This window comes from Heteronotia binoei, chromosome 10, assembly GCF_032191835.1.
Source record: "Heteronotia binoei isolate CCM8104 ecotype False Entrance Well chromosome 10, APGP_CSIRO_Hbin_v1, whole genome shotgun sequence".
In the NCBI taxonomy this organism is placed as follows: domain Eukaryota; kingdom Metazoa; phylum Chordata; class Lepidosauria; order Squamata; family Gekkonidae; genus Heteronotia; species Heteronotia binoei.
This window is the reverse complement of record NC_083232.1, coordinates 38,442,110-38,462,940: the sequence shown is the minus strand read 5'-3', so window position 1 is coordinate 38,462,940 and position 20,831 is coordinate 38,442,110. Positions and strand designations below refer to the sequence as shown.

The 20,831-nt window shown below is 44.9% G+C and overlaps 1 protein-coding gene across 2 annotated transcripts in view; it reads right to left on the bottom strand.

Annotated features, from left to right (window-relative positions):
* ITGA8 (integrin subunit alpha 8) overlaps positions 1–20,831 on the bottom strand; it is a 163,767-nt gene that overhangs the window by 114,497 nt on the left and 28,439 nt on the right. For both annotated transcript variants that reach the window (XM_060248426.1, XM_060248428.1), the window contains exons 4-5: positions 9,006–9,129; positions 8,059–8,120 (exon numbers count right to left, since the gene is read on the bottom strand). In XM_060248426.1, coding sequence (XP_060104409.1) covers positions 8,059–8,120; positions 9,006–9,129 — 186 coding nt within the window. The remainder of the gene's footprint in view (positions 1–8,058; positions 8,121–9,005; positions 9,130–20,831) is intronic.

The following is a 20,831-nucleotide window of genomic DNA, read 5'->3' as shown; positions in this document are numbered from 1 at the left end:
AATGATTCAAATAATTAACAATAATATAATGGCAGCCATCAATCATGGGAAGTTCGCTACAGTTCGCCGAATCTCATCAGATTCCGGAAGCTAAGCAGGGTAAGCCCTGACTGGTATTTGGATGAGATACCTCCATGGAATACCAGGGTTGAGAAACAGAGGAAGGCAATGGGAAACCACCTCTGAATATCTCCTATGGGATTGCCATAAGTCACCACTGCTTGAGAAAGCAATTTCACCACCCCTGCTTGAGAAAGCAAGTTTTTATTCATGTTCCATGTTTCAGCTTAGGTCAAGGCAGCTGGCTTGAACTTTAGTACTGAACTGCAGTCTCCTAATTTAAGGTACTCATGGGCAACCAGTCCTCACATGCTTATTACAGAAAGAGGTATGCCATATTTGGTACAATCACAAGAAACAACTTCTAGGTAAAAGTAAAGATGGAATCTGAAACCTTATAAACCAAACGGGACTAAATGATATATTTTGCTACTGCGGCTCCCATCCAGAAGCAGGCTCCACAGCCTTGCTTCTGGGGGCTGTTTTGCCTCCTCACAAGGAGGAGGAGTGGACTGGGCATCAGCTGAGGTGGGGGCGGAGCAGGCACGCCTAGAGGTGGGCTCCGCTCCCTCCTCGCAGTCTTCGCTCATGCTCGGGGAAAGTGGAGTGTTGCTGTCGCCCCTGCCCAGCACAAGGCCTGTTGGTTCTAGCGTTGGCGGCTGCTGCTAGAGCCACGGGAGTCTGGCATGGATGGTCAGGGAGCTTTGCGTGAGGCTGGGCGTCGCTTGCCACGGCTGTTTGGAACCGCAGTGGTTTTGTGGAGTGTCAGAAGGGAATGGAGACCGGCGTCTCCATTCTGAGCAGACAGGTTAAAACGGATAAAAGGAAGTACTTCTTCACCCAAAGGGTGATTAACATGTGGAATTCACTGCCACAGGAGGTGGTGGCGTCCACAAGCATAGCCACCTTCAAGAGGGGGTTAGATAAAAATATGGAGCAGAGGTCCATCAGTGGCTATTAGCCACAGTGTGTGTGTGTGTGTGTGTGTATATATATATATATATATATATATTTGGCCGCTGTGTGACACAGAATGTTGGACTGGATGGGCCATTGGCCTGATCTAACATGGCTTCTCTTATGTTCTTATGTTCTTATGTCTGAAGGGAGCTGAGTGTGGTTTGGTGCTGGCCGCGTGTTGTTGGTGCGGCCAGCATTTTTTGTGATCCCCTGCCCTCACTCCGGCTGCCCCCCCCATTTTCAGTGCAAGGGGTGTTGGGGGTCTCGTTAGAGGGAGCTGTTGGGGGTGCGCTGGTTGCCGCCATTGGTGGCAATCTTCCCACTCACCTATTTTTAAAAGACAAAAAAAAGGAGGGAACCCTGCATGTCCCTGTTGACGAGGGGAGGCCTGCCCTTTGGGGCTACAGGGGTGTTGCTATCACTGCATCGTGTGGGAGAGTCATTGGGGATCCCAGGCCTCTTGGCAGACATTGGTGTTTTTCCTCACATCCCTCGCATTCCCTGTGGGCGAGCTTTGGGGGCAGCGGGGGTGTTGAGATTTGATCATTGTGGGAACCTTTGGTAATTTTTTGTTTTTGTTGCCAGGGCAAGTGGGTGGCCATTTTGGGTATAGCTTCTTCTTTCCCTGTTACTGGGGCAAGTTGGCAGCCATTGTGAGTGGTTCTGGCTGTTAGCTTTTCTTTCCCTGTTGCCAGGGCAAGTTGGTGGCCATTTTGAGTGGTTTTGGCTGTTAGCTTTTTCTTTCCCTGTTGCCAGGGCAAGTTGGCAGCCATTTTAGACCTGGGGAGGCCATTTTAGCAGAGGCTTGGGTTGTGCTTTATTAGGCAGTCACTCTAAGGCAGCCTCGAGTGCCTGAAGTTTGGTTGCTTGCTGCTTGCGCAGGTTGTAAAGCAGGTTTGTTATTGGATTTTACTGCCTTGATTAACCATGCCTAAAGGACAGGGAAAATCTAAAGGCAAAAGCCCTGCACCGAGACCGCAGCGGCCTGTGCCTAAGCGTTCAGCACCTTTGCCTTCCTCGTCTGACGAGGAGGATGGCTCCTTTGAGCAGTCTGTTTTATTCAGAATAGCAGCCTTGGAGGGTTCGTGTAGGCAGCAGACGGTTTTGTTGGGTGATCTGGCTTCTAAGGCAGATAAGCAGGCTGCTAAAAAGCGCTTCCAGGAAGAAATTCTTAACCACTTGTCTTCCCTTGAAAGCAGGTTTTCTGTGGATAAAATGGAGGGTGTGTCCCCTCTTCCAGTGGAGGTGCCAGACGCGGATGCTGTGAAGAGTTGGCAGTGGGGTAGGGGTGAGTTTACACAACACACTACCACAGCTTGGCCCTGGGGGTCATGGGAGCAGTCTGCCACCTTTGGGCCAGTTGCCAATAGCCAGCCTGCAGCTTTTATTAATCCACAGCCTTGGGCTTGGGGTATTAACCTTGGGGTCCTTGGAGAGGCCTGCCCGGCCAGTTCCGAGGAGCGTCCAGAATGCCATATGGTGGCTGGGGGGTTTCTTATCCTTGGGGTTCATCATATTCTGCGGTGCCAGCTAAGGCTTTACCTTTTGGTGATCTGGCCTTACCTCTGGGTGATCACTTGTTGCCGGCTACCAAGGATAAGATACTGAAAGGGGAGTTTGTGGACCTATTTTCTTTGCTCTATAGGGAGCTAAAGAAAAAGGACAAAGAAGATTTGGACGGACGAGAAAAGGAAAAAATTAAAAGGCGTAAAGTGGATAGGACATGGGTGAATTGGGTGCCCGGGTTTATTATTTATGCTGGAATTATTGTCCGTTTGCAGCGATGGAGGGCCACTTCCCTTTTTCAATATTTTGACATCACTTATAAAAGCTACACCAGCATTACCGACCCGGCCTGGCTGCAGTATGATGAGGAGTTCAGGATGAGGGCGGCTTTGAACCTGGCCCTTCAGTGGGATCAGATTCAGCTGCAGCTCTGGCTGCAGGTTATGTCTCCAGCACAACCTAACCTGGGCGATAGATCAGTCAGTGGGCATGTGGTGCAGCGCACAGCTGCTGCTGCTGGCATCCACAGCAGTGCGGGGCAGGTGGTTCAACCCCGCTTGCTTTGCTGGGAGTTTGGGTCACAGGGGGTCTGTGGAAAAAAGAACTGCCCATATAAACATGAGTACCCTCTTTGCGGGGGGTCTCATTCCTTCACAAATTGCTCCAGGGGTAGACTCAGGCAGGGACAGCGCAAGCAGGGCTCAGACGGGGCAGATAAGCCATTTGGTAAAGGGTCCCAGCCCAATAAGGGTGACAGTGCTTGAGGCATGGCTCCGTGATTATCCAAAGGATGAAGATCGGCTTTATTTGTTAAATGGTTTTAGGTTTGGGTTTAGAATTCCTTTTCAGGGCCCTAGAAGGCCGTTTATGGCCAATAACTTGAAGTCAGTTATGGGTATGGAACACATAGTTTGTCAGAAGATTGGGAAGGAATTAGCTGAGGGTAGGATGGTTGGCCCATTTTCCACACCCCCTGTGAGTACCTTGAGGGTCTCACCATTGGGCATTGTGCCTAAAAAAGCCCAAGGAGAGTTCAGACTGATTCACCATTTATCTTACCCTCATGGGGAATCAGTGAATGACGCCATACCAGAAGATTTGTGTACTGTGAGGTACACATCCTTTGACCAAGCTGTGCAAATGGTAAGGCGGTATGGGGTAGGGGCTGAGTTGGCAAAATGCGACATAGTCCGCCTTTCGCCTCTTACCGGTTTACCCTGGGAATTTTGAATTGCTGGGTTTTCATTTTGAAGGGCAGTTTTATATGGACAGGGCCCTGCCCATGGGGTGTTCCATTTCTTGTGTGGCCTTTGAGCACTTTAGCTACTTTTTGGAATGGGCGGTGTGCCGCAGGGCTTGTTTGAGCTCTGCAGTGCATTACCTGGACGATTTTTTGTTTGCGGGCCCCTTGGGCTCTGGTCAGTGTGCCCATTTGATGGCGGCTTTTACAGTGCTGTCGGCGGACCTGGGCGTTCCTCTAGCCCATGAGAAGACAGAGGGCCCTACCCAGCAGTTGACGTTTTTAGGTGTGGAACTGGATTCATGCCAGCAAACTTCACGCCTTCTAAGGGAAAAAAATTTAGGTTTGCAAGAGTTGGTTGATCAGTTTTTGCTGAGGCGGAAGATGACCTTGAAAGAGCTGCAACAGTCGGTGGGGCACTTAAATTTTGCTTGTAAGGTTGTAGCTCCAGGTAGCCCCTTTTTGAGAAGGTTGTGCAATGCAATGGGTGGATTACACCAGCTGCATCACCGAATCAGGATTTCATGTAGCATGAGGGAGGACCTTGTACTATGGAAGGAGTTTTTAACCTCCTTTAATGGTGTCTCCTTCCGGAGGACGGAGTTGCAGCTGGAGGCTGAGCTGCAAATAGCATCAGATGCGGCTGGGTCCATTGGGTTTGGTGTCTTCTTTCGCGGACATTGGTGCGTGGAGGAATGGCCCCAGGAATGGGTAGATGTGGTATGGAACAGAGATTTGACTTTCTTGGAGTTCTTCCCAATCTTGGTAGCCGTTTGGTTGTGGGGGAACGAGTTGGCAAACCACACAGTCCACTTTTGGTGCGACAACCTGGCTGTGGTGCATGTTATCAATTCCCTCACTTCTAAATACTCTAGGGTGATGAGTCTGGTGCGGGCCTTCACTTTCCGTTGCCTGAGGCTTAATATTTTATTTTTCGCCAGGCATGTGCCTGGGGTGGCTAATGGGGTGGCTGATACTCTCTCTCGCAAACAGATGCAGAGGTTTCGCCAGCTGGCCCCGGATGCAGATCTCCTTCTGACAATGATGCCCCCTGGGATATGGATGATTGGTGGGTCGAGGCCGGCAGGGCAATAAGTCTTGCCATTGCTCCTAGTACCAGAAAATCGTATAACAGGGAAGTATGCCAGTTCAAAAGTTTTAGGAGCAAAGTTGGTTAAAAAAGGGAGTGGCCCCTTCTGGTGGAGCAATTACTCCACTATAGTGTATCTTTAAGGCGTGGGGGATTAGCAGTACGATCTATTTGGGGCCGGCTGTCTGTGTTGGTCTTCGCTAGTAAGGCTTTGGGTTTCCAGGAGAATACCGGTGACTCATATGCGGACACAGCTTCATGTTTTGGGCTGCCCATTGGGCCAGGAGGACATCGGCCGGGTCACAGCTGGGGCTCAGCAAGTAGGCCACCATTGAATGGTGTGGAAGGCGAGGTCTCCATTGGTCGGGCCAGTTGACCCTCTTGTTTGAAGATGTGCACGTGTTGCTGCCACATGTTGTGGTGATACATCTGGATGGTAATGATTTAGGCCTGCTCAAGGGAAAAGCCCTTGTGTTACAGGCCAAAGATGAATTTAGAGTCATCAAGAGGCATTGGCCGCAGGCTTTGATCATGTGGTCAGCCATGATCCCACGCCGGATATGGCGTGTGGCTTGGGACCCACGGGTGGTGGAGAAAGCTCGCTGCAAAGCCAATTTGGAAATTAAAAAAGCCCTCGAGGGGGGTTTGGGCCACTTTCTTCCTCACCCTGGGATCAGGGCTGATTGCGCTGATTTATACAGGAATGATGGCGTACATTTGTCGGACAAGGGTAATGATGTCTTTTTAGAGGATTTGAAACTCGGGTTTAAGGAAGTGTTAGGCTTTTAGTGGGCGCAGCTGCCTAAGCAGAGGCTTGGCCTTGCGGTGGCTGGGTTTTGTCCTAAACTTCTGTTACGCAGCTCGGTGAGCACCTGTAGCACCCCAGTTTTTGGGGAATGGGGTCTCGCTAAATCATTCCTGAACCGTGCGGGACGGTTGAGTGATGAAGCGGACTGCCTTGGGTTTGCATGGATTGATTCGTCCACTAGGCGTATGGTTGGGAGTTGGAACTCCAGGGCATACCCTTCGCTAGGCTGCCTGGGTACGAGCCGTGCATTTTGGCCAGACCTAGGGGCTGGGTGGCTGGCCCGTCATGCGGCAGGGGAGGGGTATTTCGTCCCCTGGCCCTGCCGTGCTGCCTGTTATGTTATAGTCCTTGTGTTATTGTAATAAATAAAGAAAGTGGCCCTTTAGTACCCAAACCCTTGTGTCTGACTCTTCCTTTCGTCTGGGGGGGCAATTACATATGTACTGCTATATAGTGCTTTAGAATCTCCCTTTCATTTTTGCATCCACCCAATAAGATAGATAACTATAATTTCCATTTAGTAGGGACTTGTGCTAGAAAATAGGGATGAATATGGCACATGGGAAACCAAGGGAGAAAGGAATCCTTTTTTCTTACTGGTGGGCATCAGTTTGAGTTCCACCTAGAATTTCTACAGGCATAAGGCAATTTTTGCCAACTGACCAGTACCAAAGCAATCCCAAATGCCCACACAATACTAGTTTAGCAGGATGGGGACACCCAGGAAGAGCTTGGGAGAATACGAGGACTCCCATAGGAGGAAGAAATTGGCAAAAATCATTCTCTTCTTTAGCCTCTGGAAATTCTAATCCTTCATTTGGCAGCAACAAAAACAAAGGAGCATCCTTGGCAACTCCAGTTGAAGAATAGGTAGCAGGTGTCAAGGAAGACCTTTTCCTGTTTGAGACAGAAAGAACTACTGACAGTCCAAGTGGAGAACACTGTAAAACACAGACTACCAGTCCAACTCAAACATGTTTGTGGATTAAAATGTGGACTGAATTGACTCTTTATCCAGTCTCCTGTACTCTGAAAATGATATCCCTTCATATCTCTGTCAACTCTAAAGTATTTGCAGCTGAAGCAAGGAAATCTGTAATCAGAGAGAATGATCAAAGTCCCCAGGCTTTCTTTATCAGACAAAATCATACTTATTTGCAGTGTTAAACCACTGAAATAATGTTTCATAGGCTTAAAGCAGCCTTCATAATACTTTATTGATCACCTTTTCCCTGCAAATATTCCTCCAAAACGCAAAGGATTTTGCAGCTACATGGGAAATAAGTTGAACGCACAGGCATCTGTACTTTTCTTCATATAAACTAGGAATCAAATGTTTACTATTGTTTGGAAATTTCTATTTATCAAAAATATGGTAGCCAGGTTACTACAGGGAACCAGATACAGGGATTGTTATCACCCTAGCACTAAAATATCTACACTCGCTGCTCATTTGGTACTGGGTACAATTCAAAGTAATAGTTCTTACGTTTAAGGCTCTAAACAGCTTGGTGCCAGTATACATGAAGAATCACCTTCTGTGATATTATATAACCAGCTAGTTAAGATCTTCTTTTCAAGCCCCAATGTGTGCTCCCACCTGTATCAATGAAGTGTTGGGAACCAGAGATAGGACTTTTCCTGTGATGGCTCCTCACCTACTCAAAGCCACTATGGCAGTGGTATGTCGACCTGATAGAACTTTACCACATTTTGAGTTTTCTGAAGTTACCAAAAGTCAATCAATCTATGACAGTATGTTCAATTTATTCATATATAATCCCACGTTTACTGCCATGAATGAAAACCATCAGCGAGTGGAAGGACATTCCTTACTCTGCCAGTTCATGGTGGCAGCCATGTATTATATTCATTCACCCACATCATTGACACCACACTGTATTTATTTTATAGCAGAAGAACAAACATTGAGAAAGAAAGGTTTTCACAAACTTCACTAAGACATTTTTTGTAAACTTGGCTGCCGAATTACCTTAATATTCATTTGATGAATCAGGATCTTGATTGTAAAAGCTTAAACCTCTTTAATGACAGTTGATTAAGCTAGTGATATTTATTTATTAGGAACTAATTACATATTTAATAATCTATCTTTAAATCATTTATTTTGTTTAATTCACAGAAACAGTTTCTGGCCAATGAATTCCAGCTTATGACTAGTCTAAGAGATATAGGAAACTTTCCTTTTTTAAAGATTTTGAATGTAATTAATAGATTTCAGATACTGAGCACAGAGTAAGAAATGCTTTTTGAAAGTAAAAAAAAGAGAAATCATACAGAAATGATGAATTGAAGGTGAGATGTGCGCCTTTCTGAGTGAAGATGAAAGAAGCTAGTGGAACCAGGGCCAAGTCAAACACTATTGACTCTCACCTTGTAAAAATCTAAGCTGAATCCTGCTTGACAGAAACCTTGTCCCTCAGGATCTGGATTGTCTGAAGATATCAAAGTAAGAACACTGAATTAAATTCATAATACAATGTGACTCAAATTTTACCACATCAAATGGATAAGACATTCTGAGAAGAAAGAGCTAATAGGTTGCAAGCCTAATATGCTGTTTTGTGCTGAAATTCTTTCTGAGCTAAATTCCAGTTCCAAAATTTGACCATCAGATACTAACATCAAAACTGGTCTATGTGTTTTGCTAGGGATATTTGATCCCAGAATCAGTTCAAATTCAAAGTCTGGCTTGGCAAGGTTAAAGGTAAATTTGCAACATGCATTCATTTAGCCTAACAATTTTAGGTTTCATGGATCTTTTAGTACAGTCCAGTGTTGTGTTTAAAACCTCCCTGGACAAACAACTGGCCATAAGACATGACCAACATTTTCTTTTGTGCATTAACCAACAGCAATATTCAAGAAAGGCACAGAAGGGATTTGTATGGTTCTGCATTATATAAAACTTCCCTATCCTATATTGTACTGTAACATATGGCTGGCGTGTTCACAAAATGGTATAATTATCTCCGTACAGGTTGAAGCTGTAGGCTGCCAATTCTATAAAGAGAACTTTCCATTTGGAATAATCAGCTGCTTTTAAAAGTTGGCTTCTCCTTATCAAGATCTGTTTGCTATATCTGAAACCCTTTCAAATTAAGCCAATTCTGTCTTCTCATGTCAGCATAATAGCACCCACCTCATATTTGCTCTTTCAATTAAATGCAAAAGCATCCAACTAGAAACATATAAGCTGATGATGACTCTTTTTAATTGAGATTCTCTCTGCAAGATGATGATGATGTCGCCTCATAACAGTTATTAAGCCAAAATTATACCTGAAAGCATGAAAGCACTGAGTAGGATGAAAAACTTACTATTGCGACAAGGTGAATACTCGGCATAGGCACTGAAATTCTGAATTGCTATATAGCAGGTGCCAACCGGATCCTTTTCAGGTGTAGGCTTCAGGGTCCTCCAGTGATACAAGGGAGCACAAGCCTGTCAAAACACAATTTACACAGCAAAGGTGTAGTCAGGGCTTTCCCCCCATTAAATATCAGATATGCCAGTACAATAAATTTTTGTTACGGCAGAAGTATTTGTACAGACTCACTTTAATCTCTAGGCTCAACAGATGTCGTCAGAAGCAAGCCTCATTGGTATTTGTAAAGTCTGCTCATAACTCTGGTCAAGCCTGCACCTAATCACTGGTTCAGGGGAAAGGCATCCTGGGTAAAGCCATACTGTATTCCATTGCTGCTAGCTTGAACTCTCCTCACCCCCCCTCCTTTTCTTTGTTATGTAGTATTGCTTTGAAATGGGAATATGTGAATACTTTATCTATGCCTTCTCAGGCTTGGCACCGGGGGAGGTTGGAGCCAAGAGACACTCAAGGCCAAACCAGGCCTGAGAAAGAAATTGTAACATCAATGTGTGAATGTGCCCTGCATAGTACTCCTCCCTCAAGGATCCCTTTGAAGTATACCTTATATGATTGCATTCTACTGTATGATCTTTAGTCTTTCAATTTTACTGTAGTCGAGAGCCATGACATCAATAAACTAGATACTCTGTTTCAACGAAGACTCGTTATTGAATCTGCCGACTTGACATTATTAATGGAACTTCCTGGACATGCAAAGAATCCAGTTCCCAATATTATCAGTTAAAAGAATATGAAGTAACATGGCAGAATACAGCTCCAGAGAGCTGCACTCACTAGTCAAAGCTGGTAATATTGGACTACATGGACTAGGGTTCCCAAACGGTAGTTGGGGACCTCCTGGGATTACAATTGATCTCTAGGTAACAGAGATTATTTCACCTGGAGAAAACACCTGCTTTGAAAGGTGGACTTTATGGTACTGTACTCCATGGAAGTACCTCCCCTCCCCAAACCCTGCCCTCTTCAGGCTCCACCCCCAAAATCTCCAGGTATTTCTCAACATGGAACTGGCAACCCTAACAACGACCAATAATCTAAGTCAGCAAAAGGCGGATGCATACATTCATAAAACCTTCCACATAGGCAGGCTCAGGAATGCAGTAGAAGGCAGACTGAGATGATCAGGAAAAAACCATGGATCTTGTAAACTTCAAAAGAAACAACTGTCAATAAAACTTACTGTGCTCAATCTGTTTGTTTACCTCATGCAAATCAGACCCTAGCTGGATTGGCTCAGTTCATTTTATTTTTTGAACTGAATTCCATGTCATAGCATCTTGTCAGGGGGCACTGAGCCAGGGAGCTTGCTGAGAGGGACCGTGGTCCAGTGCCCCCCAAGGGTCTCTTGCAAGCCTCAGAAGTGAAGGGAGGGAGTTACAGTCACCCCCTGTTCTTCCTCCTCACATTCCTGGGTGATTTTTGTCTCTCATCAACTCTTTTGCTCCAGGTGTAGGAGCCTACCATATGCGTTCTCTTCAGCCTGTAGCTGATCTTTTTATGAGGGGAAATCGACTCTGTCCAGACCCTGGGATTCCTGGGATTGGGAGGGCAACTCCTCTGGGGTAGAGGACTCAGTAATGGGATGCTCTGCCTCTGCCCTTTTCCTGTTGATTCAGCTGCAGCTGGCCAACCTTCCCCACTTCTCCCTCATTTCCGCAGACAGCTCTGGGAACCTTGCCAGGCCCAAAGGAACAGAAAAAAATGGATTGCCCTGCTGGGGCTGCCTCACCAGCTCCTGCCTGAGGGATAGGGCCATGTCACAAAGATGGGGAAAATCTGGATGTCTCCTGCATGCGCTGCCAGATTCCCAGCTCCAGAGCAGAGAACAGCCCATCCTCTGCTCCAGCAGCCACAGAAAGTGGTTCTGGGACAGCTGCAATGCTCCTTCCCCTCCTTCCTTCTGTCCTGGCATCGTTCCCAGCCTCGTAATAAGGGAGTCCACCATAGGAGCTTTGCTGGAGGTGAGTCCGGGTGATTGGTGGGCAGCCCAGGCACATCCTTATGCCTGCAGCTTAGCTACTTCTACAGGCTTTCTTGTACAGGATGTTCAGCCAATCACAAAAGTGCTTCTTCTCTGTTAACAAATGGTAGGTCACATGAGCATAATAAGCCAAGAATACAGCTAAAAAAAAAAGCCACAAAGCTCCAAGACATCAAATTTTTATAGTAAATCAAATTTCAACAAGAATTTAGCCGATATGCAGGGGAGTGCCAGAAAAAAAATTACATAAGAACATAAGAGAAGCCATGTTGGATCAGGCCAATGACCCATCCAGTCCAACACTTTGTGCCACACAGAGGCCAAAAATACCAGGTGCCATCAGGAGGTCCATCAGTGGGGCCAGGACACTAGAAGCCCTCACACTGTTGCCCCCCCCCCCAAGCACCAAGAATACAGAGCATCACTGCCCCAGACAGAGAATTCCATTAATATGTTTTGGCTAATAGTAACTGATGGACCTCTGCTCCATATGTTTATCCAATCCTCTCTTGAAAATGTCTATGCTTGAAAATCCTCTCTTGAAAAGCCGCCATCACCTCCTGTGGCAGTGAATTCCATGTGTTAATCACCCTTTAGGTGAAGAAGTACTTCCTTTTATTCGTTCTAACCTGACTGCTCAGCAATTTCATTGAGTGTCCACTTCTTGTTATTGTGAGAACAAACGTGTGAAAATTCATCCAGACCCTGACAGTTCACCTGTCCTTAAGTCACTAACTATGAAGAATTACTAGTTTGTAAACTTAAAGAACATGGCAAAAAGCAGACTGGAAGGCAACGGAACAGGCAGAGGGAGGCAAAGGAGTAATATGCATGTGCAACTGTCATTTTTGCGTGATCAAATACATGCGAAAAGTTCAAACAGTTCATCAAATTTCTTAAAATTTCAACCCTGTTGATTGCAACTGGCAAAGGTATTGTGAGTCAAAATGGTAGCTGAACAGTTGGACTGGAAGTTGTTCTAAAATTTTAAAGCATGGTGTTGAAACAGCAGGGAAACAAGCATCTATAGATCTTCCATGTTGTTAAACCCAACATAACCACTCTTCCATTGCCCCTAATTTTGGCCTGTTAGTGGGAAGAAGGAAGGGTAACATTAGGAAGAAGGAAGGGTAATCATTGCTTTGAGAAAGGCTACCTACAATCACCTGCCAATGCAGGTCTAGACATCATATCGAAAGTTTTCAAACAGTTACTAATCCCTCCAGGTCATATGGATCAACATTCAGTCCTGTGCACATTCAGTCTAGCTTAAACAATAGTTTCAGTCATAGTGTCAAATTATTTCAAGTGTCTGAGATGAACAGTTACCTGTAGTAAGACAGTACAACACTGTGGTCTACCTGGTGGCCTATGGACCAAAGTTCTGCCTATCTGACAATCTAACTTGGAATGGCTGAGAATGAAGGATATCATTGCACAGTGGCAGGTACCCCAATCTTGCATTGAGGCTGAAAGAGAAGGAGCAGAGAGAAATGTTCTAGGCCTGGTGGTTGATGAAAGTTGGGTTTAAGGAACAGGATTTTCTGTGCTTTTGCTAGTTTAAAGAACAGCATCACATGAGGCTCACAGTAGTGATAAAGCTGGATCACCTTGATGGGTATTATGCATGTGCTGGGTATGTGCAGGAACTCATTCAATGTTGTTTTGTTTCCTGTCTTACCAAGGATACACTCAAATGCAAACAGAGAAGTACTGGCCTCTTCCTAGCAGAAAAACCAGACAGACAGTGCAAACCACTGATCAATAGATTTTGAAAGTAATGCTATTAGGCCTCTAAATGAGTCCAAATGCTGATTACCACTATCAGTTATGTGATCACAGTAGCCAATTTCCACTGCATGACTTCCTTTAGGTTGCACTCTTCAAACTGAGGCCTTAATTCAAGGTTGACAGGTTGATTTTTTCCTAATACTCTACTTCTAGAGTGGATGACTGCTGCTGTTTTAAATATCTGTGTAAACAGACAGGCAGAATATCACTTGCTACGTTCTCTGCAGTGCTACAGTAGAGTTTGGGTTAGTGCTTTACCACTATGAGGAGATATATTGGAAACAAAAAAGACATACCGCTCCAGTAGGGCCTCTGAAACATCTCTGCCATTCCATTTCCATCTTAATAATACCTGGCATTTATATAAAGTTTTCTACTGTTCACAGATTTTCCCATGTATTATTCTGGAAATGTATACAACAATTCAGCAAGGCTGCTCAGTATTATTATCCCCACAGAGGATGGTTGTTTGCCTAAGATGGTCTAATGCAGGGGTGGCCAATGGTAGCTCTCCACATGTTTTTTCGCCTACAACTCCCATCAGCCCCAGCCATTGGCCATGCTGGCTGGGGCTGATGGGAGTTGTAGGCAAAAAACATCTGGAGAGCTACCATTGGCCACCCCTGGTCTAATGTATTTTTGGAAGAAGTGATATTTGAACCAGGAGCTTTCTGAGTTCAGCCCAGTCTGCTGCCCACTACTGATTTCCTCTACAGAACATTAGTACAGAAAGTCTTAATCACTTTTTTCTTTATTGTTCATGTTTAAACTATTTCATATGATGCAAGAAAACTACCATAAGCACCCATCTGAAGACATCTACATTTCACTACCCTTTAATCCCTCTACCCACAATCCCTCCATGCAATCAGTCAACACGTGCAGAGTCGGTATGGGCATGCTGACCCCACCTCTGCAACTGGTGGCTTGTAAGCATGGTGCCTACATGAAGAGGAAATGCACATATGAAAGTTCTCTACCCTTGACCAGACTTGTTAGGAAAGCAGCACCCCCAATTACTTGGAGGACAGCCTACATGAGCGCACTGTGTCCACGCATAGGCACTTTCCTTACAAACAGGTCATCACGCAACGGTGAGAAATAGGGCCAGCATGCTCATTTCTGCTCTCATTCTCCACATATTCTCCGAATGCTTTGAGGGGTTATTTGAACAATTTAGCATCTTATTCTCTTGAGATCATTTCCCAAAATATAAACTCGTCAGCATAGTTATTAATCTGAAAGGCAGACTGATTCCTCACTAGCAGTTGCTCTGCCCCCGGGCTTCTGCTTTCCCTGGCTCAAATGATCAATTCCCCACCAGTTGCTGTGTGGGTGCATTTTGATCTGTGGTTCCCTCCAATTTCTACGGAAGTCTAAAAAAAAAAAAGAGCAGGAATCCCTGAGGGAAATTGGAGAGAGCTGTGGATCAAAATGTGCCAGCACAGCAACTGGTGAGGAATTGATCGCTTGAGCTGGGGAAAGCAGAAGCTTCAGGGTGGAGCAACTGCTAGTGAGGAATCAGTTACAGTGCGATGTTCAACTAGAGCTGGGGGGACCAAGGTGCAAATCCCTGCTCAGCCATGAAATTCTCTGGATGACTTTCAGTCAGTCTACATCTCTCAGGCTCACCTGCTTCATGGAGATATTGTGAAGATGTAATAATAGAGGGGACAGCCCCATGCCACTACAGACTATGTGGTAGAGTGTTTCTACCAGGACTAGGAAGATGCAGGTTCAAATCCCTACTCTGATAGGCTGCTAACCTTGGACCAGTCACAGGCCATTTCCACACTAGACCTTTAAACCTGGTTCAGCCCTGTCCCCAAAACTGACATTCTACACTAGAATAATATAAACCAAAGCAATGATTCTATGGTTCTACTGTAGAAAATCAGTTTGGGAACAGGGCTGAACCAGGATTAAAGGTCTAGTGTGGAAATGGCCACAATCTCTTAGGCTAACATAACAGACAGAACTGTTGTGAAGATAACATGGAACCATATAAGGAGCCTTGAGCCCCAAGGAAGAACAGTATGATAAGGCAGATTTATGTTCTTTTAAAACCTTTCTAAGATGTTATACATAGAATTCCCACAACATTTCCCATCCAAGTACTGATCAGAACCAGATCTACTTAGCTTCAGCTACGTTAACGCATCGAGTGACTTCCAACTGTAGACTGGGGCTAATTCCTGTTGGTGAGACCACGATACATCAGGCGTGATATTACTTCCAAACGAACAGGCTACAATTCAAGAATATTATAGCGTGTTCCTTCTGCAGCCCTTCTCATTCTCCTCACTAAACTGTGAGTGTTTAAACGCTAAACACTCAGTTGTGAGTGTTTGATCTTATATGATGCTGGAGGAAAGTGCCAAATTTGAGCTTCATGCGTGACAACCACAGAGAGTTGTCATCGGTGACATGCATATGTAAGATTTATTTCTGACAATTATTTACACTATGGAAATCAACTTCGCAAAAAAGAGTACATTCACCAAAGGAAGAGTGCCAAGCCTGGAATATGAGAACTCAGAAGGATTCTGGCTGGGAATTCAGCATCCATCCTAGCCCTGTAACAGGAGAGGGTGATGTTTTATTCATCACCTGTTTTATGTCAAACTCCTTTTCTGGGGTCAACCACATGAGTGAATATTTAAAGCAAAGCATTTTTCTTTATTCCCATTAAGTAATAATTTAAACCATTTAAAAACAAATCCCAAGAAAACACTTGTTGCTTCATAATTGGTTAGAAAATTCAAGCATGACCAACTCAAAGTTCACATTGCAAGATGTGTCATCATTTTCTCATTCAACTTTTTTTTTATTAAATAGTAGTATATTAACTGCTAAGGTAAAATGCCTGTGTGTACAGAATGCGTTACCATAGCTGTCGACAAAACTGCTCAAGGAAACGTAAGTAGGTCATTATGGAGCTCTACCTAGGGGTTTCAATCAGTGCTTAAAACAAAACTAAATTATGTGTGTTTATTTAGTTACTCCATTTTTATCCTACTCTCTCTTTAAGGATCTCAAGGCCAAAAACATGAAATCTCGTCTCCTCTATTTTATCCTCACAACAACTGTATGAAGGAAAATATGAAAAACAGATTTCTGCAGACAAACTTCCATTTTATTTGTCCCTTGATGCCAGGACCACCTCCACTATGCATGTTTAACATAAGATCACACCCAATAATACTTTCTGGCAGGGCTTTTTTGATAGAAAAAGCCCAGCAAGAACTCATTTGCATATTAGGCCATACCCCTGACACCAAGCCAGCTGGAGCTGCATTCCTGTGTGTTCCTGCTCAAAAAAACTCCTGCTTTCTGGAATAAAACAGAACTGTCTCAGAAAGCCTCTTTGCCCCATTATTAGGCCATTAGATTGCTATTTAAGGTCTGTCAGTGGTTAATTAGTGTATCTTCTGCTGGCCCATGGTGCAGACTGTTAAAGCTGCAGTACTACAGTCCTAAACTCTGCTCACGACCTGAGTTCGATCCCCGGCGGTAGCTGGGTTTTCAGGTAGCTGGCTTGAGGTTGACTCAGCCTTCCATCCTTCCGAGGTAGGTAAAATGAGTACCCAGCTTGCTGGGGGTGGGGGGGAAGTGTAGATGACTGGGGAAGGCAATGGCAAACCACCCTGTAAAAAGTCTGCCGTGAAAACGTTGTGAAAGCAATGTCACCTCAGAGATGAAAACGACTGGTGCTTGCACAGGGGACCTTTCCTCTCCTTTCCTGCTGCAAAAGGTATCTGTCATGGGAAAATATCACTCACATAATCATTTGCCACTGAAAGGCTCTTGCTTCAGATTGACCTTATTTTATTGAAAACATTTTTGTGCTGCCTCTCCAAGAACTTACCCAAGGCGACTTACAAAAAAAAAATATAAAACCCCCATTATATGATACTTATTATAATTCAGCATTACAAAAGCCTCAGCCCATAGATCTTAAAAACAAACCACAGACAGTTTAAAACAAGTCTTCAGATTAAAACAGTGTTTTAAAAAATCAACCTCTTAATTAAATGCTCAAGTGAACAGAAATGTTTTGACCTGGTATCTTAAAGAAAGCAATATAGATATGAGGAAGCCCTCAAAGATAAGGGCATTCCACAAACAAGGTGCCATTACTGAAAAAGGATTGTCTCTGGTACCTTAAAAAAAGCAATATAGGTATGAGGAAGCCTCAAAGTACATTACACTAATCTAACCTGGATGTAATCAGAGCATGAATCACTGTTTTCAGATCATGCTTTTCAAAGAATGTCATGACTGATGTATCAGATGAACCTAATAAAAGGCACTAAATGCCACAGAGAAGATCTGTTCCTAGACTGTCGGCCAGGATACAGCAGTACTCCCAAGCTATGAATCCATTCCTTCAGGGGAATTGCAGTTTTTCTGGATAGACTGACTCCTCAATCCTTGAGCAACATCATCTTAATCTTATATGGACTGAGTTTCAGTTTACTAGCCCTAATCCATCCCACCGCTGTCTCTGCTGTCAGCAATTTCAGTTGAGAATTTCCACAAATCCACCTGAAGAAGTAGACCTGGGTGTAATCCACATATGGTTTCATGAAGAAGCTAAATGGTTTCATGTAGCTGTTAAGCAGCAAGGGGGACAAGATGGAACCCCAAGGAGACTCCACAGCATAAATGCCATGGGATTAGACAGCAATCCCCCAGCACCACCTTTTGGGATCAGCCAGTCAAGTAAAAGTGGAACCACCAAAGCATGGTAACACCACTCCCAACTTAATTAGACTCTCCAGAAGGATACTCTGGTTGATTATATCAAATGCCACAGACATGTCCAGAAGAATCAACAGGCCATTTCTGTCTCAAACTTAGGCCTGAATCCAGACTGAAATGGGTTGATATAATTCATCTCCCCAAGATGCCTGAAGTTGTGCGACCACCACCTGCTTAAGCACCTCACCCCAAAAGGGAACGTTGGCCATCAGGTTGTAGTTGTTCAGATCAGTAGGGTTCAGAGAAGTCTTCTTCAAGAGGTGTTGTATGACTGCCTCTTTGGAAGTTGAAAGGAAGTACGCTCTCCTGCACAGAGGTATTCATTACCTTTCAGACCCATTTGACTGACACAGTCCAGTTTGATATCAAGAGCCGCAAAGGGCAAGAGACGAGTCTAGACATGTGGGCCTCACACTTCTGAGCAGCCTGTCCATTTCATCAGGCTTCACCAACTTAAAGTCATCCATATAACTAAGACTGCACTCCAATGGCATCTTGAGATTGAATTGTATCAATTGTGGAATCGAAGTCATGGTGAAAAACAATTTTATTTGCAAAATGCATAGCAAAAAAATCATAGAGAGCCTACATGTATTCTAACACCTGGGATAAGAGCCCCTTCACAACCCAGAAAAAGTTCCCCTGGACAGCATTGTGCAGATGCAATGGTGGCAGAGAAATGAGTTCACTTCATTGCCATCACTACCACAGAGTATGCACAATAATGTGCTCAGTCCCATTCACTTTGAGTTTTTCCCCTCTACTTGTGCTGCAACCATCTAACTAATCACTTCATTACTCTAGGCTCCTCAGTAAATCAAGGAGCGTTTCAGACTCTGAGAAGAGTTGAGGCAGTCCAAAGTGATCATGTCCATGAATAGGTTTGGTGTAGGGAGCCAGTTTGGTGTAGTGGTTATGAACATGGACTAGAGTCTGGAAGAACTGGGTTTTCATCCACATGCAGCTGCTGGTGTGACCTTGGGCCAGTCACAAGTTCTCTCAGAAAGAGTTCTGCTCAAGAGCAGTTCTTGGAGAGCTCTCTTAGCCCCACCTACCTCACAGGGTGTCTGCTGTGGGGAGGAGAAGGAAAAAGAAATTGTAAGCCACTCTGAGATTCTAAGTGAAGGGTGGGGTATAAATCCAGTTTCCTCCTCTTCCACCATCCAAAGCAGCTATTTTTTCCAGGGGGAGAGAGATCTGTTGTCTGGAGAGCAGCTGTAATTGTAATTCTGTAATGCAGTGGTAATTCTGAGTGATCTCCAGCCCTCACCTGGAGATTGGCAACAGTGTTCCCCAGGAGGAAATAGCTGATTTGGAGGGTGGTTTTCATGGCATTATATCATGATGAGATCTTTCCCCACCCCAAACCCTACGCTCTCCAGGCTCCACCTGTCAAAGCTCCAGGAATTTGCCAATCTGGAGTTGGCAACTGCTAAGTCACACTGACTAGGAAGCAAGCAGCCAGGCCAAGTTAAGTCATGTCTGTCAGGTGGAATCAAGTTACCCTGAGGGTGCTGCCAGGACTAGGGTAGCCAACCTGAAAGTGGAGCCTAAAGGTGGAGTTGACAACTGCTAAGTCACACTGGCTGTCTTAAGGGGGCTGCTGCTGACCAGAAGCAAGTAGCCAGGCCTAAGTCATGCCTGTCAGGTGGAATCAAGTCACCCTGAGGGTGCTGCCAGGGCTATGGTAGCCAATCTGAAGGTGGAACCTGACGATCTCCTGGGATCACAACTGAACTCCAGACAACAGATCTCTCTCCCCCTAGAGAAAATAACTGCTTTGGATGGGGTACTCTATGGCATTATATTCAGCTGAGGGCTACTGCCTAGCAACAGCCTCTGGCTAGCAGTTTCCCCAGTGGCCCAATCCTCATCTGTCCTGGGGCAAGGCTGAGGGAAGGAGGGTGGGAGGGAGTGATAGGAAAGAAGTGGCCACCACAGCCTCTGAGGAAACGCTTTGTGAGACCCAGTAGAGCAGCAGCCTTTTCTGAGGCCAGATGATGGAGAGGAAACAGAAGCGTTGAAGATGTGTGTCTCTGAGGTAAGACTATTTTGGCAGTTTGTTCAGTATTCCTGGGCCTGCAGGAGGCAGGGGACAGAGGAGTCAGCCAATGGGAAGCCAGAAGTGGTAATTTGACACATGAAGGGCCAATAGTTAATGGAGTGTAGGCGTCAAACAATGGGAGAGCTCCATTTGGCCAATACCACTATGGTTTTATTATTATAAAGGATTTAAAATATTTATATCCATCCTACATCTTAGACTCAAGGCAGTTGATAACGCATCAACAAACTGCAAGGATAGGAAAACACTCTAAGTACACTAATAAGACAAAACAGCAGCACAGGTTAAAAGTGCAGCCAAATCTGTCAAAAAGTTTACATTCCAGAAAATTCCGTCTGAAATAAAGCTATCTAACCTAATTTGCTAACAGCTGTAAGCAAAGGTTCTCACATATTCACTCTTGTAGGCTATTCCAGGAGGCTGAAACTACCATAGAAAAGGCCCATGACCTGGACTTCCAGGGTCATATAGTCCAACCCCCTGTACAATGCAGGAAGTTCACAAATATTTCACAGGTATTTGTGAATGTCATGCATTGTGCAGGGGGTTGGACTAGATGACTCTGGAGACCCCTTCCAACTCTTATGATTTTAAATCCCCCACAACCCCAGTGACACCTGCACTATGCCCAGAAGATGGCAAAAGCCCTCCAGGATCCCTAGCCAAACTGGCCTGGAGAAAATTGTTTCCTGACTCCAAGGTGGCGATAAGCATTTCCCTAGGCGTGTAAGAAAGGGCCATGAAACTAAGCACTGATGCATCCCTTCCTGCCCTCCCTCTCATGATCTTCCTAAGTTCACAGAATCAGCATTGCTGTGAGATGGCCATCTAGCTTCTGTTTTAAAACCCCCAAAGAAGCGGAGCCCACCACCTCCTGAGGAAGCCTGTTTCACTGAGGAACCACTGTAACTGTCAGGAAGTTTTTCTTAATGTTTTGCCAAAAATTCTTTTGATTTAATTTCAACCCATTAGTTCTGGGACAACAAAAACAACTTCGCAACGTCCTCCACCAATAACCAAGTACCTGAAGACGGTCATCATATCCCCTCTCAGGTTATCATATCACCTCAATCATCTCCATTAATTAATTAATTAATAATTTGAATTTATAAACTGCCCTCCCAAGTACACAGGGCTCAGGGAGGTGGACAACA